The 20348-nt window shown below is 41.6% G+C and overlaps 1 protein-coding gene across 1 annotated transcript in view; it reads left to right on the plus strand.

Moving 5' to 3' along the window:
* Positions 1 to 20348, plus strand: part of LOC124779271 (serine/arginine repetitive matrix protein 2) — an 874478-nt gene that overhangs the window by 717584 nt on the left and 136546 nt on the right. Inside the window, exon 6 of the mRNA XM_047253700.1 lies at positions 17085 to 17261. Coding sequence (XP_047109656.1) covers positions 17085 to 17261 — 177 coding nt within the window. The remainder of the gene's footprint in view (positions 1 to 17084; positions 17262 to 20348) is intronic.

Raw genomic sequence — 20348 nt, forward strand, 5'->3', positions numbered from 1 at the left:
CTCTTTTTCTCTTCGCAGTTGTTAGCCTTCTTCGTCACTTTGGTATCTACTTCGGATACTAAAGCCTTTAAAGTTTCCACCTTCTGTTGATCCTCTTTTCTCACTAATTGAATTTGTTCCGTCACCTTATTCTCGATGATCGGAGCAACTGCGTCTCCTACACTTTTCTCGATTCTGCTAATTTCGGAATCAAAACGAGTATTTATGCTCGCAATTTCCGCCTGAACGCCTATCATTTCCTGTTTAAGGTTACCGATTTCGGTATTAATCACGACAATATCGTCTTTGATTTTATCAACTTTTGTGTTAACAACTTCAACATTGTAGTTAACAACATTAATAGCTTTGTTCTGATTGTCCAGCATTCGTTCAATTTTTTCAGACTGAGCTACTTGCTTGGCAGCCTGAGCTGCTTGCTCGGCAGCCTGAGCTTCTTGCTTGGCAGCCTGATCTTTAATTTCTGCCGATTGACTCTTGATTTCGTTAATCAAAACATTCAATAAATCAGTTAAATTCCCGGAAACCACCGGTTTTACTTCCGTAGCGGCTTCCTCTTTCATTGTCCCCCCGTATTCGTCATCAAGGGATTCAGATTTGATTTTCACTTCCGATTCCGAAACATTTTCTAAAGTCTGGAATTCCATTTCTGCTCTTTGTTGCGTTTCGGCGGTCGCATCTTTCATGCTAGCCGCCTGCCCCGGAACAATGGGTACCGCTGTGCGCGTTTCCCACTGTTCGACCGATTGTTCCGTATCCAAGTCTACCAAATTTTGGTAATTGTTGCCTTCACTCATTTTAATAATTTTCAATTTAAGTGCAAAATCTCAACTCTAATTAGGATTCCGCACACGAATATTCTCGCTGACGTATCGACCATTTCGTAACCAGTACTTTGTTACGAGATTTGCACAAAGCAAAATTCGTGTCCAGAACAACCTCAAATTTGAAGATTGTCCTGTCACGGTCGCCACGTGTAACCTCCCCCCTCACTTATCGACCTTAATGACAGTGAAAAATTAAACCGCGTGTACCTAATGGAAATTTGGGAAAAGCAATCGTCACCGAAGTTAATCTATCGGTAAAGAGGGAGGAAAGGGTTACATCTAAATGAAAGGAAAAATGCAAATGAAACTGGTGGAAATTAATTTCGAAAAGGGGTAAAGTCAATAAAGAAAGTAAATGTGCGGCCGTTACGTTAACAATTAACTAGCGGTAATTAGATATTTGAGATTTGGGGGAAATCACGGTCGCCAGTCCTAAGGACAATTACTATAGTAACTGAAAAAGAAAGGTTATTACACATATAATTAGCACTAGAAGCGTGGCAACTGAAGGTTGACACGTGTAGTGTGAAAACTGAAAGTTTGTCAGAAGTAATAAATTTCGCTACACTCTGACTTAATTTAGCAAAAGAATTAATTAAACTGGAAAATCGAAAATTAATTTAGTGACTGAAGTTAATAGTGAGCTTTCTTTCTGAAGCACATCGAAATCCAGTAAAATACGGTTAGTCTTGGACTACCTCAACAATCATTTCAAAAGCAACTTGACTCTACGCAATTTAGAAACAAGAGATTTTACTTTGAACTTGAATTAAATGATTCTGAACTATTAACAATAGTAAAATTTAGTACGTACCAAGCTGAGCTGCAGTCACAGGTAAGCTAAAATACGGTAACAAAGCTCGCACTCTTAATTCGTGCTTGTGTAATCTGAATATTGTAGCCAGCTCTGAGACTTTAACTGAACTTTGAAATTAAAGCAGCGAAATAGAATATTACTTTAATGCTGGCGTTTGAATTTCAATGACACTCGGGTTCATTTCGGAAAAGGAAGGGACCCTGCTTGGCAATGCAATTGGGACAATGAGCAACAAAGGTTCATGCTAAGTTGCTGTAATTTTGCGAGGCAAATGGAACAATTTGAAAAGCTGAGGTCTGCCATACAGTTCTGAAACTTTACGTGCTTTTAGTCTTCCTTGTTGGTTGATTGAAGGTTTGAAGCCGTCGATCGAGGAGGTGGCGACAGTCACTCATTGTCGGCCGTCGCTGTTGCAGAAGCTGGATGTTGGCGCGCCTTCCTCTCGACACGGTCACCAGGCGAAACGGGCTCTTGATGTGCGCCAGCTAATGCTTCCTGTCCGCGACACCATATCAGAAACTATCATCGCGAGTCGAGCGCAATTACATGCTGCCAAACCCCGAAAGCGCGGCAACTCGCGGGAGCGTCACACAACACCTGCTCCACTCGCTACTCCCGCCAGACTCTCACTGCTCTGCCCGCGCTCCACGCGGCAGAGTTCACACTACCAAAGATCCTACAAACTTTGATTCTTTACACGACCTATCGATGTAATCGTTCGATAGCAGTTTTCCCTAGGCAAGACCCAGCGTAAAAATACAAATAATATTTACGAAACAAACCAATTATACATCGACATGAGTGCATAAATATATATATACAAACAGTAAAACAATTACAATATATAAAGAGACAGAAATGTCATATCTTGAGGTAACAAAACAAGGAAAAAAATAATAGTACAATAGATGAAAATAGGAGGATATGCATTTCCGGCGTTACACGTGCCCCACATTGTCTGAGGATGTTCGTGTAACGTAAACAGACTCAGAAAATGTCCCAAAAAAAAAAAAAAACCAGCGGAAATGCATATGCTCAAAACATCAACAAAATTTAGCATTCGTCTAATTAACCATAAATCAATTTTTAGACCATAATAATTGAGTGGAGACACTCCTAATCGTATTCCACTCTGTCATCTTGCACAAAATAAAACAGGTTGACAACATATCAAAATTCATAGAAAACATAGAAAATGGTTTAGCTATTCTAAAAATCTAAATTCCTAACAGTATCAAGAAATGGAATACTATTTACCAAATTAATCAGATTGCATGGTCATAAAAACAGGTGGATCAAAATACGCAAATAAATAATTAAATAGAATACACATTTTATATAACCATTTCATAATTAATATTCTCGTCATGGGAGTCCATTAAACGCTAAACAAGAAAATAACACACATCAGATCGAAAAAAACATAAATATTGACAGTAGAATTCTTTCAGCTGTCCAGGAAGAAAAACAATTCCGCCTTCCGTACTCGCAAGTACAAAGAATGCCGACAGCGGCACAAGAGCCGGCAGCGGCACCGCCTCGCCAGTATTGTTGCGCCCGCCTGTGCGGCACGCTTGATCTCACTCGCCTGTGTAACGGCATTTCCAGAACGTCCGTTTCACTGAATTCTTTCGGAAAAACTCACTCCCGAGTAATCTCAAGGAGTCCATAAACACTATCACAGTGGATAACTCAACACTGTCCATCATCACACGCATGTACTAGCCTGAAACTTAAAACAGCGTCTAAGTACATCGGCAATGACTAGTAAATCACATATTTATGGAATCTTACAGCTAGTTACAAAATCATATTTACGTTGCTTAATCTACTGTGACTCAGCTGAAAACTTAAACTAGCAGCTTGGATTTTTCAGTTGATTAGATCATGATTAAATTGATTAAAATTAAATTGATTAATCAAAATTAATTACTTATTAATTACAACTTCTTTAATGACCTTGGTCAGTCAAAAGCATGGCAATCTAGCAAATCGTTAAATCTTACACTCTATTTTACATACTGTATAAATTACCCATTGTGTGGTATTAATCGATCCTAGGTTGGTACAATTTCAAGTCTATAATATTCCGTAAGCATTTGTGTGAGGCATACCAATGACTTTATATGGTCCATTATAAAAAAACTTAAATTTAGAGTTTTCATGGTCTATCTCGCTCGATTTCTCATGAGCTTTTACAAGTACTAAATCTCCGATCGCAAACTTAGCAAAACGCGCTTTAGCGTCATGACGACGTATGCGAGCATCGGCTTCTAGCTTCATTACTTCTCGCAAACGATCTTTTTTCACACCAATACTAATGTTAATCCGTGGAGGGAATTTGATTATCTCTTCCAATTCACTTTCTACACTATTGTCAATGCCGAGATTCCTCACATTACAGTAGTTCAAATTCATACCTACGTCAATACCATTCGGCCAGTTAACAATGTGTATAGGCTGGTATTGCCTATGCACACCGTCTCCTGCCTCGTCAAAACTAACTACTATTGTTTTATCTTGGGACGTACATGTCAACGTTTTGCTTTCGCAGTTAATCACTGCACGGTACTTTAATAGCCAATCTAACCCGATAATTACTTCCGTAGTTAAGTCTGGCACGACGACAAACTCTTGTTCAAATCGTGCCCCACATATCTCGAAGTTGACAAAAATCTGTTTTGTGACCGGTTTACTGGCCTTCCCAGTAGCACCGATAATTTTCACTCCTGTTACTGGCATAACTACGATACCAGGTCTGTCTTTCAGTAACTCAAATATTTTCCCAGATACAGCACTCAATTCTGCACCGGTGTCAATCAACACGTTTAGTTGTAGGTCGTGCATATTAACAGACACTACTATCTGTCTACACTTGTCCTCGACGGTTTCTTTATTTTCCCACAGTAAATCCTCGTCTATATCCAGGTCATTCCAGAAAAAACCATCCGGCTTTGATCCTAAATCCGGTTTATCTGGCGGCTTTTTCAGCCTCTGTTCACATACAGTTTTAATTTCAACACGTTTGTCCTGAGGCTTAGTCTCTAGCTTCGCCTCCAATACCGAAACCTTTTCCTGTAACTCGTCAACTAGTGAGTGTTGCTTTGCTATCAATTCACTAATTGTCACCTTCGTTGATTCCTCTTTAATCAGATTGATCTCATCTGCCAATCTACCTGGAGGAATGTGCCCAGTCGCATCTGAAATTACTTCCTCTGGATCTGCGCAACCCACACTGCTACCGTCTGACCGCATAACGTCAGCTCTAACCTCATACACGCTGAAATCTATGTGCTTTTCTACCAATTGTGTCCGGCTATCACTAAAATTTTCGTAATCTTTCCCCTTAATACTCTCGCAATGTTTAAACTGGAGGTTTGCGTCGGATGGGTCGGCTACTTCTACCACTATAACTTTCGGTAAAGTCTGCCGGTTAGGGCCAGATCTTTCCGTTACTCCTTCAACATCTAACTCCTGCGGGACGAAACACGACGAATCTTGCTCGTGCTCCCCATTAACATCAACTATTTCTGGTAAAGTCTGCCGGTTAGGGCCAGAACTTTCAATCACTTCACAAATACTATCTTCCTGTGGGACGAGACGCGGCAAATACTGCACGCGCTCCCCATAAACACTTCTCCCATACAGACCCCTATAATCTCTTAGTTCGTCGTATAAGCGACCGAACTGCCTTAACCAGACCTCATCCCTCTCTGCATCCCCTCGCTCGATGACGGACGTTTTATCCGACATCTGATCTTCTCTCAACAATTGCGAATCATTCTTAAACTCAATCTCCAGTTCCGCTGTGGGTATTACAGCTGGCACCTTATAATCGATTTCCGGAACACTACTTAAATTGTTCTCACTGACAGTGAATGTACCTTCTACTGCCGTGTATACAGCTGATCTACTACTTGTGGGCGCACTCCTTTCTCTTAACACTGGCACACTCTCCCGCCGTTGATTATTCCACACGGAATTTTCATACCGACGACACCTGGGTTTTCTCCTGCTATTGGGCCGCCAAAATTTCTCCACGCCCGGTCGGCCCCTCACCGGCGCGGCTAATGGTTTCCCTGTCTCGTCCCAGCAGATACGCTCCCCGGATGCTGCTGAGGCGGCTGATCACACCCTCTGGCGTTATTACTATTCTGTGAAGCCCGTATCACGTTAGTATGATACTGGTTTCCGTCATTCCTGTTATTATTTGCATTGTACCGATTGTTATTACGGTCCGAACCATTATTGTTATTGCTGCCATGGTTGCGGTATGCATTATTCCCGTGGTTATCGTTGTTGTGGTTGCTGTGGTACCCGTTGTTGTTACCACGGCCTCTGCCACTGTCGCGATTATTGCGCCAATTGTCCTCGTCCTCCACTCTTTCCAGGAAATCATTGATTGTCCTGTAATTGCTTCCTACGTATCGTTTTGTATCATCTGGAAGCTTCTTGTAGAGTTCCCAGACTATTTCGGATTCCGAGCGGCGGTCACGCAAATATTCCAACTTGCGGATCCAGCCCTCACAAAACTCCTTCATCGAACCGCGCGAATTCGCATCGAAAGGTCTCGATACGACAAATTCGCGCCAGACACTTTGCTGTTTTTGCTCTGACCAGTATTCAGCCAGAAACAAATTTTTAAATTCGTCAAAAGTCAGGTTCGTAATGTTGAGGTTTAAGCCCCAACGCTTGGCATCACCAGCCAACACATCAATAACCGCATTAATTTTTCTCTCATTACTCCATGATTTGGGTAAAACTCTTTCACAATTTTTAATGAAATCCGTCGGGTGTATACCGCCTTTTTTCAAGGGGTCGAACCGCTCCTCTTTCGTCAACAACTCCGAACTATGTGCACAGATTGGCACATAGCTCTGTTTTTCGTCAAGTTTCCTTTCTAATTCCGACACCCTCGTAATCACTTGGCAAGTGGTTGTCGCAAGCGTTTCCACTTCCCTCTTTTTCTCTTCGCAGTTGTTAGCCTTCTTCGTCACTTTGGTATCTACTTCGGATACTAAAGCCTTTAAAGTTTCCACCTTCTGTTGATCCTCTTTTCTCACTAATTGAATTTGTTCCGTCACCTTATTCTCGATGATCGGAGCAACTGCGTCTCCTACACTTTTCTCGATTCTGCTAATTTCGGAATCAAAACGAGTATTTATGCTCGCAATTTCCGCCTGAACGCCTATCATTTCCTGTTTAAGGTTACCGATTTCGGTATTAATCACGACAATATCGTCTTTGATTTTATCAACTTTTGTGTTAACAACTTCAACATTGTAGTTAACAACATTAATAGCTTTGTTCTGATTGTCCAGCATTCGTTCAATTTTTTCAGACTGAGCTACTTGCTTGGCAGCCTGAGCTGCTTGCTCGGCAGCCTGAGCTTCTTGCTTGGCAGCCTGATCTTTAATTTCTGCCGATTGACTCTTGATTTCGTTAATCAAAACATTCAATAAATCAGTTAAATTCCCGGAAACCACCGGTTTTACTTCCGTAGCGGCTTCCTCTTTCATTGTCCCCCCGTATTCGTCATCAAGGGATTCAGATTTGATTTTCACTTCCGATTCCGAAACATTTTCTAAAGTCTGGAATTCCATTTCTGCTCTTTGTTGCGTTTCGGCGGTCGCATCTTTCATGCTAGCCGCCTGCCCCGGAACAATGGGTACCGCTGTGCGCGTTTCCCACTGTTCGACCGATTGTTCCGTATCCAAGTCTACCAAATTTTGGTAATTGTTGCCTTCACTCATTTTAATAATTTTCAATTTAAGTGCAAAATCTCAACTCTAATTAGGATTCCGCACACGAATATTCTCGCTGACGTATCGACCATTTCGTAACCAGTACTTTGTTACGAGATTTGCACAAAGCAAAATTCGTGTCCAGAACAACCTCAAATTTGAAGATTGTCCTGTCACGGTCGCCACGTGTAACCTCCCCCCTCACTTATCGACCTTAATGACAGTGAAAAATTAAACCGCGTGTACCTAATGGAAATTTGGGAAAAGCAATCGTCACCGAAGTTAATCTATCGGTAAAGAGGGAGGAAAGGGTTACATCTAAATGAAAGGAAAAATGCAAATGAAACTGGTGGAAATTAATTTCGAAAAGGGGTAAAGTCAATAAAGAAAGTAAATGTGCGGCCGTTACGTTAACAATTAACTAGCGGTAATTAGATATTTGAGATTTGGGGGAAATCACGGTCGCCAGTCCTAAGGACAATTACTATAGTAACTGAAAAAGAAAGGTTATTACACATATAATTAGCACTAGAAGCGTGGCAACTGAAGGTTGACACGTGTAGTGTGAAAACTGAAAGTTTGTCAGAAGTAATAAATTTCGCTACACTCTGACTTAATTTAGCAAAAGAATTAATTAAACTGGAAAATCGAAAATTAATTTAGTGACTGAAGTTAATAGTGAGCTTTCTTTCTGAAGCACATCGAAATCCAGTAAAATACGGTTAGTCTTGGACTACCTCAACAATCATTTCAAAAGCAACTTGACTCTACGCAATTTAGAAACAAGAGATTTTACTTTGAACTTGAATTAAATGATTCTGAACTATTAACAATAGTAAAATTTAGTACGTACCAAGCTGAGCTGCAGTCACAGGTAAGCTAAAATACGGTAACAAAGCTCGCACTCTTAATTCGTGCTTGTGTAATCTGAATATTGTAGCCAGCTCTGAGACTTTAACTGAACTTTGAAATTAAAGCAGCGAAATAGAATATTACTTTAATGCTGGCGTTTGAATTTCAATGACACTCGGGTTCATTTCGGAAAAGGAAGGGACCCTGCTTGGCAATGCAATTGGGACAATGAGCAACAAAGGTTCATGCTAAGTTGCTGTAATTTTGCGAGGCAAATGGAACAATTTGAAAAGCTGAGGTCTGCCATACAGTTCTGAAACTTTACGTGCTTTTAGTCTTCCTTGTTGGTTGATTGAAGGTTTGAAGCCGTCGATCGAGGAGGTGGCGACAGTCACTCATTGTCGGCCGTCGCTGTTGCAGAAGCTGGATGTTGGCGCGCCTTCCTCTCGACACGGTCACCAGGCGAAACGGGCTCTTGATGTGCGCCAGCTAATGCTTCCTGTCCGCGACACCATATCAGAAACTATCATCGCGAGTCGAGCGCAATTACATGCTGCCAAACCCCGAAAGCGCGGCAACTCGCGGGAGCGTCACACAACACCTGCTCCACTCGCTACTCCCGCCAGACTCTCACTGCTCTGCCCGCGCTCCACGCGGCAGAGTTCACACTACCAAAGATCCTACAAACTTTGATTCTTTACACGACCTATCGATGTAATCGTTCGATAGCAGTTTTCCCTAGGCAAGACCCAGCGTAAAAATACAAATAATATTTACGAAACAAACCAATTATACATCGACATGAGTGCATAAATATATATATACAAACAGTAAAACAATTACAATATATAAAGAGACAGAAATGTCATATCTTGAGGTAACAAAACAAGGAAAAAAATAATAGTACAATAGATGAAAATAGGAGGATATGCATTTCCGGCGTTACACGTGCCCCACATTGTCTGAGGATGTTCGTGTAACGTAAACAGACTCAGAAAATGTCCCAAAAAAAAAAAAAAACCAGCGGAAATGCATATGCTCAAAACATCAACAAAATTTAGCATTCGTCTAATTAACCATAAATCAATTTTTAGACCATAATAATTGAGTGGAGACACTCCTAATCGTATTCCACTCTGTCATCTTGCACAAAATAAAACAGGTTGACAACATATCAAAATTCATAGAAAACATAGAAAATGGTTTAGCTATTCTAAAAATCTAAATTCCTAACAGTATCAAGAAATGGAATACTATTTACCAAATTAATCAGATTGCATGGTCATAAAAACAGGTGGATCAAAATACGCAAATAAATAATTAAATAGAATACACATTTTATATAACCATTTCATAATTAATATTCTCGTCATGGGAGTCCATTAAACGCTAAACAAGAAAATAACACACATCAGATCGAAAAAAACATAAATATTGACAGTAGAATTCTTTCAGCTGTCCAGGAAGAAAAACAATTCCGCCTTCCGTACTCGCAAGTACAAAGAATGCCGACAGCGGCACAAGAGCCGGCAGCGGCACCGCCTCGCCAGTATTGTTGCGCCCGCCTGTGCGGCACGCTTGATCTCACTCGCCTGTGTAACGGCATTTCCAGAACGTCCGTTTCACTGAATTCTTTCGGAAAAACTCACTCCCGAGTAATCTCAAGGAGTCCATAAACACTATCACAGTGGATAACTCAACACTGTCCATCATCACACGCATGTACTAGCCTGAAACTTAAAACAGCGTCTAAGTACATCGGCAATGACTAGTAAATCACATATTTATGGAATCTTACAGCTAGTTACAAAATCATATTTACGTTGCTTAATCTACTGTGACTCAGCTGAAAACTTAAACTAGCAGCTTGGATTTTTCAGTTGATTAGATCATGATTAAATTGATTAAAATTAAATTGATTAATCAAAATTAATTACTTATTAATTACAACTTCTTTAATGACCTTGGTCAGTCAAAAGCATGGCAATCTAGCAAATCGTTAAATCTTACACTCTATTTTACATACTGTATAAATTACCCATTGTGTGGTATTAATCGATCCTAGGTTGGTACAATTTCAAGTCTATAATATTCCGTAAGCATTTGTGTGAGGCATACCAATGACTTTATATGGTCCATTATAAAAAAACTTAAATTTAGAGTTTTCATGGTCTATCTCGCTCGATTTCTCATGAGCTTTTACAAGTACTAAATCTCCGATCGCAAACTTAGCAAAACGCGCTTTAGCGTCATGACGACGTATGCGAGCATCGGCTTCTAGCTTCATTACTTCTCGCAAACGATCTTTTTTCACACCAATACTAATGTTAATCCGTGGAGGGAATTTGATTATCTCTTCCAATTCACTTTCTACACTATTGTCAATGCCGAGATTCCTCACATTACAGTAGTTCAAATTCATACCTACGTCAATACCATTCGGCCAGTTAACAATGTGTATAGGCTGGTATTGCCTATGCACACCGTCTCCTGCCTCGTCAAAACTAACTACTATTGTTTTATCTTGGGACGTACATGTCAACGTTTTGCTTTCGCAGTTAATCACTGCACGGTACTTTAATAGCCAATCTAACCCGATAATTACTTCCGTAGTTAAGTCTGGCACGACGACAAACTCTTGTTCAAATCGTGCCCCACATATCTCGAAGTTGACAAAAATCTGTTTTGTGACCGGTTTACTGGCCTTCCCAGTAGCACCGATAATTTTCACTCCTGTTACTGGCATAACTACGATACCAGGTCTGTCTTTCAGTAACTCAAATATTTTCCCAGATACAGCACTCAATTCTGCACCGGTGTCAATCAACACGTTTAGTTGTAGGTCGTGCATATTAACAGACACTACTATCTGTCTACACTTGTCCTCGACGGTTTCTTTATTTTCCCACAGTAAATCCTCGTCTATATCCAGGTCATTCCAGAAAAAACCATCCGGCTTTGATCCTAAATCCGGTTTATCTGGCGGCTTTTTCAGCCTCTGTTCACATACAGTTTTAATTTCAACACGTTTGTCCTGAGGCTTAGTCTCTAGCTTCGCCTCCAATACCGAAACCTTTTCCTGTAACTCGTCAACTAGTGAGTGTTGCTTTGCTATCAATTCACTAATTGTCACCTTCGTTGATTCCTCTTTAATCAGATTGATCTCATCTGCCAATCTACCTGGAGGAATGTGCCCAGTCGCATCTGAAATTACTTCCTCTGGATCTGCGCAACCCACACTGCTACCGTCTGACCGCATAACGTCAGCTCTAACCTCATACACGCTGAAATCTATGTGCTTTTCTACCAATTGTGTCCGGCTATCACTAAAATTTTCGTAATCTTTCCCCTTAATACTCTCGCAATGTTTAAACTGGAGGTTTGCGTCGGATGGGTCGGCTACTTCTACCACTATAACTTTCGGTAAAGTCTGCCGGTTAGGGCCAGATCTTTCCGTTACTCCTTCAACATCTAACTCCTGCGGGACGAAACACGACGAATCTTGCTCGTGCTCCCCATTAACATCAACTATTTCTGGTAAAGTCTGCCGGTTAGGGCCAGAACTTTCAATCACTTCACAAATACTATCTTCCTGTGGGACGAGACGCGGCAAATACTGCACGCGCTCCCCATAAACACTTCTCCCATACAGACCCCTATAATCTCTTAGTTCGTCGTATAAGCGACCGAACTGCCTTAACCAGACCTCATCCCTCTCTGCATCCCCTCGCTCGATGACGGACGTTTTATCCGACATCTGATCTTCTCTCAACAATTGCGAATCATTCTTAAACTCAATCTCCAGTTCCGCTGTGGGTATTACAGCTGGCACCTTATAATCGATTTCCGGAACACTACTTAAATTGTTCTCACTGACAGTGAATGTACCTTCTACTGCCGTGTATACAGCTGATCTACTACTTGTGGGCGCACTCCTTTCTCTTAACACTGGCACACTCTCCCGCCGTTGATTATTCCACACGGAATTTTCATACCGACGACACCTGGGTTTTCTCCTGCTATTGGGCCGCCAAAATTTCTCCACGCCCGGTCGGCCCCTCACCGGCGCGGCTAATGGTTTCCCTGTCTCGTCCCAGCAGATACGCTCCCCGGATGCTGCTGAGGCGGCTGATCACACCCTCTGGCGTTATTACTATTCTGTGAAGCCCGTATCACGTTAGTATGATACTGGTTTCCGTCATTCCTGTTATTATTTGCATTGTACCGATTGTTATTACGGTCCGAACCATTATTGTTATTGCTGCCATGGTTGCGGTATGCATTATTCCCGTGGTTATCGTTGTTGTGGTTGCTGTGGTACCCGTTGTTGTTACCACGGCCTCTGCCACTGTCGCGATTATTGCGCCAATTGTCCTCGTCCTCCACTCTTTCCAGGAAATCATTGATTGTCCTGTAATTGCTTCCTACGTATCGTTTTGTATCATCTGGAAGCTTCTTGTAGAGTTCCCAGACTATTTCGGATTCCGAGCGGCGGTCACGCAAATATTCCAACTTGCGGATCCAGCCCTCACAAAACTCCTTCATCGAACCGCGCGAATTCGCATCGAAAGGTCTCGATACGACAAATTCGCGCCAGACACTTTGCTGTTTTTGCTCTGACCAGTATTCAGCCAGAAACAAATTTTTAAATTCGTCAAAAGTCAGGTTCGTAATGTTGAGGTTTAAGCCCCAACGCTTGGCATCACCAGCCAACACATCAATAACCGCATTAATTTTTCTCTCATTACTCCATGATTTGGGTAAAACTCTTTCACAATTTTTAATGAAATCCGTCGGGTGTATACCGCCTTTTTTCAAGGGGTCGAACCGCTCCTCTTTCGTCAACAACTCCGAACTATGTGCACAGATTGGCACATAGCTCTGTTTTTCGTCAAGTTTCCTTTCTAATTCCGACACCCTCGTAATCACTTGGCAAGTGGTTGTCGCAAGCGTTTCCACTTCCCTCTTTTTCTCTTCGCAGTTGTTAGCCTTCTTCGTCACTTTGGTATCTACTTCGGATACTAAAGCCTTTAAAGTTTCCACCTTCTGTTGATCCTCTTTTCTCACTAATTGAATTTGTTCCGTCACCTTATTCTCGATGATCGGAGCAACTGCGTCTCCTACACTTTTCTCGATTCTGCTAATTTCGGAATCAAAACGAGTATTTATGCTCGCAATTTCCGCCTGAACGCCTATCATTTCCTGTTTAAGGTTACCGATTTCGGTATTAATCACGACAATATCGTCTTTGATTTTATCAACTTTTGTGTTAACAACTTCAACATTGTAGTTAACAACATTAATAGCTTTGTTCTGATTGTCCAGCATTCGTTCAATTTTTTCAGACTGAGCTACTTGCTTGGCAGCCTGAGCTGCTTGCTCGGCAGCCTGAGCTTCTTGCTTGGCAGCCTGATCTTTAATTTCTGCCGATTGACTCTTGATTTCGTTAATCAAAACATTCAATAAATCAGTTAAATTCCCGGAAACCACCGGTTTTACTTCCGTAGCGGCTTCCTCTTTCATTGTCCCCCCGTATTCGTCATCAAGGGATTCAGATTTGATTTTCACTTCCGATTCCGAAACATTTTCTAAAGTCTGGAATTCCATTTCTGCTCTTTGTTGCGTTTCGGCGGTCGCATCTTTCATGCTAGCCGCCTGCCCCGGAACAATGGGTACCGCTGTGCGCGTTTCCCACTGTTCGACCGATTGTTCCGTATCCAAGTCTACCAAATTTTGGTAATTGTTGCCTTCACTCATTTTAATAATTTTCAATTTAAGTGCAAAATCTCAACTCTAATTAGGATTCCGCACACGAATATTCTCGCTGACGTATCGACCATTTCGTAACCAGTACTTTGTTACGAGATTTGCACAAAGCAAAATTCGTGTCCAGAACAACCTCAAATTTGAAGATTGTCCTGTCACGGTCGCCACGTGTAACCTCCCCCCTCACTTATCGACCTTAATGACAGTGAAAAATTAAACCGCGTGTACCTAATGGAAATTTGGGAAAAGCAATCGTCACCGAAGTTAATCTATCGGTAAAGAGGGAGGAAAGGGTTACATCTAAATGAAAGGAAAAATGCAAATGAAACTGGTGGAAATTAATTTCGAAAAGGGGTAAAGTCAATAAAGAAAGTAAATGTGCGGCCGTTACGTTAACAATTAACTAGCGGTAATTAGATATTTGAGATTTGGGGGAAATCACGGTCGCCAGTCCTAAGGACAATTACTATAGTAACTGAAAAAGAAAGGTTATTACACATATAATTAGCACTAGAAGCGTGGCAACTGAAGGTTGACACGTGTAGTGTGAAAACTGAAAGTTTGTCAGAAGTAATAAATTTCGCTACACTCTGACTTAATTTAGCAAAAGAATTAATTAAACTGGAAAATCGAAAATTAATTTAGTGACTGAAGTTAATAGTGAGCTTTCTTTCTGAAGCACATCGAAATCCAGTAAAATACGGTTAGTCTTGGACTACCTCAACAATCATTTCAAAAGCAACTTGACTCTACGCAATTTAGAAACAAGAGATTTTACTTTGAACTTGAATTAAATGATTCTGAACTATTAACAATAGTAAAATTTAGTACGTACCAAGCTGAGCTGCAGTCACAGGTAAGCTAAAATACGGTAACAAAGCTCGCACTCTTAATTCGTGCTTGTGTAATCTGAATATTGTAGCCAGCTCTGAGACTTTAACTGAACTTTGAAATTAAAGCAGCGAAATAGAATATTACTTTAATGCTGGCGTTTGAATTTCAATGACACTCGGGTTCATTTCGGAAAAGGAAGGGACCCTGCTTGGCAATGCAATTGGGACAATGAGCAACAAAGGTTCATGCTAAGTTGCTGTAATTTTGCGAGGCAAATGGAACAATTTGAAAAGCTGAGGTCTGCCATACAGTTCTGAAACTTTACGTGCTTTTAGTCTTCCTTGTTGGTTGATTGAAGGTTTGAAGCCGTCGATCGAGGAGGTGGCGACAGTCACTCATTGTCGGCCGTCGCTGTTGCAGAAGCTGGATGTTGGCGCGCCTTCCTCTCGACACGGTCACCAGGCGAAACGGGCTCTTGATGTGCGCCAGCTAATGCTTCCTGTCCGCGACACCATATCAGAAACTATCATCGCGAGTCGAGCGCAATTACATGCTGCCAAACCCCGAAAGCGCGGCAACTCGCGGGAGCGTCACACAACACCTGCTCCACTCGCTACTCCCGCCAGACTCTCACTGCTCTGCCCGCGCTCCACGCGGCAGAGTTCACACTACCAAAGATCCTACAAACTTTGATTCTTTACACGACCTATCGATGTAATCGTTCGATAGCAGTTTTCCCTAGGCAAGACCCAGCGTAAAAATACAAATAATATTTACGAAACAAACCAATTATACATCGACATGAGTGCATAAATATATATATACAAACAGTAAAACAATTACAATATATAAAGAGACAGAAATGTCATATCTTGAGGTAACAAAACAAGGAAAAAAATAATAGTACAATAGATGAAAATAGGAGGATATGCATTTCCGGCGTTACAGTATCGCGACTTTGCTGCTCGCTTTGGTCGAGATCCAATGACTGTTAGCAGCATATGGAATCGGTGGGTTCAGGAGGGTAATACGGAACGCCGTGCTGGATCCCAACGGCCTTGTATCACTAGCAGTCGAGATGACGGGCATATTATCCGCATGGCTGTAACGGATCGTGTAACCACGTCTCGATCCCTGAGTCAACAGATAAGGACGTTTACAAGGCAACAACCATCTGCACGAACAGTTCGACGTCGTTTGGAGCAGCACGGACTATCAGCAAAAAGACCATGGCTGCGGTTACCCTTGACGCTGCATCACAGACGAGCGCCTACGATGGTGTACTCAACGACGAACCTGGGTGCACGAATGGCAAAACGTCATTTTTTCGGATGTATCCAGGTTCTGTTTACAGCATCATGATGGTCGCATCCGTGTTTGACGACATCGCGGTGAACGCACACTGGAAACGTGTATTCATCATCGGCATACTGGCGTATCATCCGGCGTGATGGTATGGGGTGCCATTGGTTACACATCTCGGTCACCTCTCGTTCGCATTGACGGCACTTTGAACAGTGGACGTTACATTTCAGATGAGTTACGACCCGTGGCTCTATCCTTCATTCGATCCCTGCGAAACCCTACATTTCAGCAGGATAATGCACGACCGCATGTTGCAGGTCCTGTACGGGCCTTTCTGGATACAGAAAATGTTCGACTGCTGCCCTGGCCAGCACATTCTCCAGTTCTCCCGCCAATTGAAAACGTCTGGTCAATGGTGGCCGAGCAACTGGCTCGTCACAATACCCCAGTTACTACTCTTTATGAACTGTGGTATCGTGTTGAAGCTGAATGGGCAGCTGTACCTGTCACGCCATCCAAGCTCTGTTCGACTCAATGCCCAGGCGTATCAAGGCCGTTATTAAGGCCAGAGGTGGTTGTTGTGGGTACTGATTTCTCAGGATCTATGCAACCAAACTGCGTGAAAATGTACTAAAGTGCAGTTCTAGTATATTTGTCCAATGAATACCCGTTTATCATCTGCATTTCTTCTTGTTGTAGCAAGTTTAATACCCAGTAGTGTATATTCATCACGGGTCTATGCACATGCATCTAATCTAATCCAGTTGAATTTTTAGTAACGACAGAAAATGGATGGGTCTAATGAGGACGAAATCAAACAGCATGACATTCTTGAGGTAACGGTCATAAATCTAAACTTTTAATACTGACATGTCCTCAGATGTAATAAACGTAGAGAGTTGAGCAATTGTCGGCTGGGACTAACGTCTGACGTGTTTGCAGATCGGCGAGGAGATGCGGTACGTGTCCGAGGAGGCGGAGGGCTCCCGCGAGGGCGGCGCCGAGCCCGCAGACCTGGAGTGGGACAGCCTCAGTACCAGGGTGCGGCGCATGCGCAGGGCGGCCGCCCCCGCAGACCGCAAGGACGCGCTCACCAAGAGGCCGCTAGACTTCGACCAGGTAAGCGCCGTATTTCTGTATTTTGTTGTGGCGTTTAGTTTTGAACGACCATCTAGTCGTCTCTTTTCTCATACTTTGTGCCGTCTATATTATACATAAGATATGACGCAAATAATCGTAGTGAGCGAAGTGCACCTTTTTAGGGGTCGTTCCTCAGTCTGTGAAAAAAAAAAAAACGGAACACTTAAGAGGATTGCTTTGCTGTCTGTCTGTTTGTTCGACTGTTAAAAACCCATTTTCTCAGGAACAAGTAGACGTTGAAAGGTGGCTACACTGAGCCACAGCGCCAGAGATTGCGCCAAAGAGTATTATTCAGCCGCCTCCACTGGCAGTTGTCGTCGAGAACTCGTAGTAGTCAGTGTTTGTTGACATGTGCTAGTGAAAAGTGCTTGTCGAGGACTCGTAGTAGGCAGTGCTTGCTGAGATGTCGTAGTGAAACGTTCTTGTCGAGAACTCGTAGTGGGGAGTCGGTGTGGAGATGTTGTAGTAGTGAGTGCTTGTTCCATGTTTTATGCAGTTGTTTGATGGGCTATATAGCAGATGTTGTTCTAATGGAGATATTGTAATGATTAGAGTGCTTTTCATCAATATATATGAAGGTAACAAAACTCGCTTTATTTCTCATTATTTCAATGTCTTGAATAATGCGTCATTACAGGTTCAGTCAACAAAGCATCTGGCTTGTGTTCTTGTATTAGAGTGTAATTCTGGTTTTCTTGCGCAATTATAATATTTCTATTTTTTAATTACTTCAGTATAAATGATATTTAAAATTTCTTGTCTTATTGAAGAAGAGCCGTGCCAGATGTGTACGTTGAATCACACTCCCACACACAGAACAATTACACTTGTGTTTTGGTTTCGTACGTTTTATAGTTGCTGGGGACTTAATTAATTAATTGTGTAACGGAAATTTTCTTTCATTCTTTGTTGTTGTTCTATGCAGTCAGATTGAGTACAAAAACTAGTCAGGGCCTACCGTTTACGACACTTCGTAATCGGACAGACAGCTACTAAATCAAAAAATTAAAATTATTTGCATTCTTATATATAATTAAGCCCCCATGCACGTGGCGACCGCTGCTTCAGATCGTCCCTTGGAATTCTTCTGATTGTAAAAATAGTAGACAGTAGTATTGTTGTAGTAATTTGTAGTTTAGTAATTGTAGTCTATATTGCATGTGTATATTTGGTAATTGGCATTCTTCTAATGGTATTTTTCAAAATTTAATTTTTGTTGTCTTGTCTACGGGTTTGACAATTTAGTGCAATTATTTCAATTGTTCGTTAATCGTGTTTGAAGGAAACATTTCGTGTGAGGGCTTAATTATTACGGATATGAAATGCAAGTACTTTTAATTTTTAGTGGCTAACTGTCCGGTTACGAAGTGTCGTAAACGGTAGGCCCTGACTAGTTTTTGTACACAATCTGACTGCATAGAACAACAACAAAGAATGAAAGAAAATTTCCGTTACACAATTAATTAATTAAGTCCCCAGCAACTATAAAACGTACGAAACCAAAACACAAGTGTAATTGTTCTGTGTGTGGGAGTGTGATTCAACGTACACATCTGGCACGGCTCTTCTTCAATAAGACAAGAAATTTTAAATATCATTTATACTGAAGTAATTAAAAAATAGAAATATTATAATTGCGCAAGAAAACCAGAATTACACTCTAATACAAGAACACAAGCCAGATGCTTTGTTGACTGAACCTGTAATGACGCATTATTCAAGACATTGAAATAATGAGAAATAAAGCGAGTTTTGTTACCTTCATATATATTGATGAAAAGCACTCTAATCATTACAATATCTCCATTAGAACAACATCTGCTGTATAGCCCATCAAACAACTGCATAAAACATGGAACAAGCACTCACTACTAAAACATCTCCACACCGACTCCCTACTACGAGTTCTCGACAAGAACTTTTCACTACGACATCTCAGCAAGCACTGCCTACTACGAGTCCTCGACAAGCACTTTTCACTAGCACATGTCAACAAACACTGACTACTACGAGTTCTCGACGACAACTGCCAGTGGAGGCGGCTGAATAATACTCTTTGGCGCAATCTCTGGCGCTGTGGCTCAGTGTAGCCACCTTTCAACGTATGAAGTTCAAGTTTAGGTCACATATTAAGGTCTACAGTCTCTTGGCAGCGCAGTGGTTAGACACTGGACTCGCATTCGGGAGGACGACGGTTCAATCCCGCATCCGGCCATCCTGATTTAGGTTTTCCGTGATTTCCTTAAATCGCTCCAGGCAAACGCCGAGATGGTTCCTTTGAAAGGGCACGGCCAACTTCCTTCCCAGTCCTTCCCTAATCCGATGAGACCGATGACCTCGCTGTCTGGTCCCCTTCCCCAAAACAACCAACCAACTCTTGGCAGCGTAAAAATTTTAAGCGTCTACGTCAATGCAGTCAAAAGATACCCCCATTTATGTCACATATGTTGACACTCGAAAACTCGCTCGTCGAAACCTGTAGGGTGCTTCCCGTTGACGAAGAATCATTAAATTTGCCAAGAAGTAAGCTTTCACAATCCAAGTAAAGGAAAAAGTCCGAAAATCGTTAATTTTTAATAATGTAACACGAAAAAAATATTTTTTGCCATATTTTATCCATCCATCTGTCTATGCGTCTTTTAGAACCCTTTTTTTTTGCAACAAGCCGACGTATAAAGTTTAAATTTGTGTCACATATTAAAGTTTATGGTCCCTTGGAGGCGTAAAAACTGTAAGCTTCTACGCCAGTGCAGTCAAAAGATACGGACATTTTTGTCACATATTTTGATACTCGAAAACTCACACATCAAAATCTGTAGGACAATTCCCATCGACCTAGAATCATTAAATTCGATAGGAAGAAAGGTTTCACAATACAAGTAAAGCCAAAAAAAATCTGAAACTTGTTAAATTGTAACTACATCCCATAGAAAATATCTTTTGCATTGTAACATGCATTACATTCATCAACCGTCAAAAGCATAACAGACGAACATTGCTGCATACACATATAAAATGAAAATTGTAGTCATATTTTAGCGAGTAAATAAAACATGTTTCATTAAA

Source organism: Schistocerca piceifrons, chromosome 1 (genome assembly GCF_021461385.2).
Source record: "Schistocerca piceifrons isolate TAMUIC-IGC-003096 chromosome 1, iqSchPice1.1, whole genome shotgun sequence".
NCBI classification, from domain to species: domain Eukaryota; kingdom Metazoa; phylum Arthropoda; class Insecta; order Orthoptera; family Acrididae; genus Schistocerca; species Schistocerca piceifrons.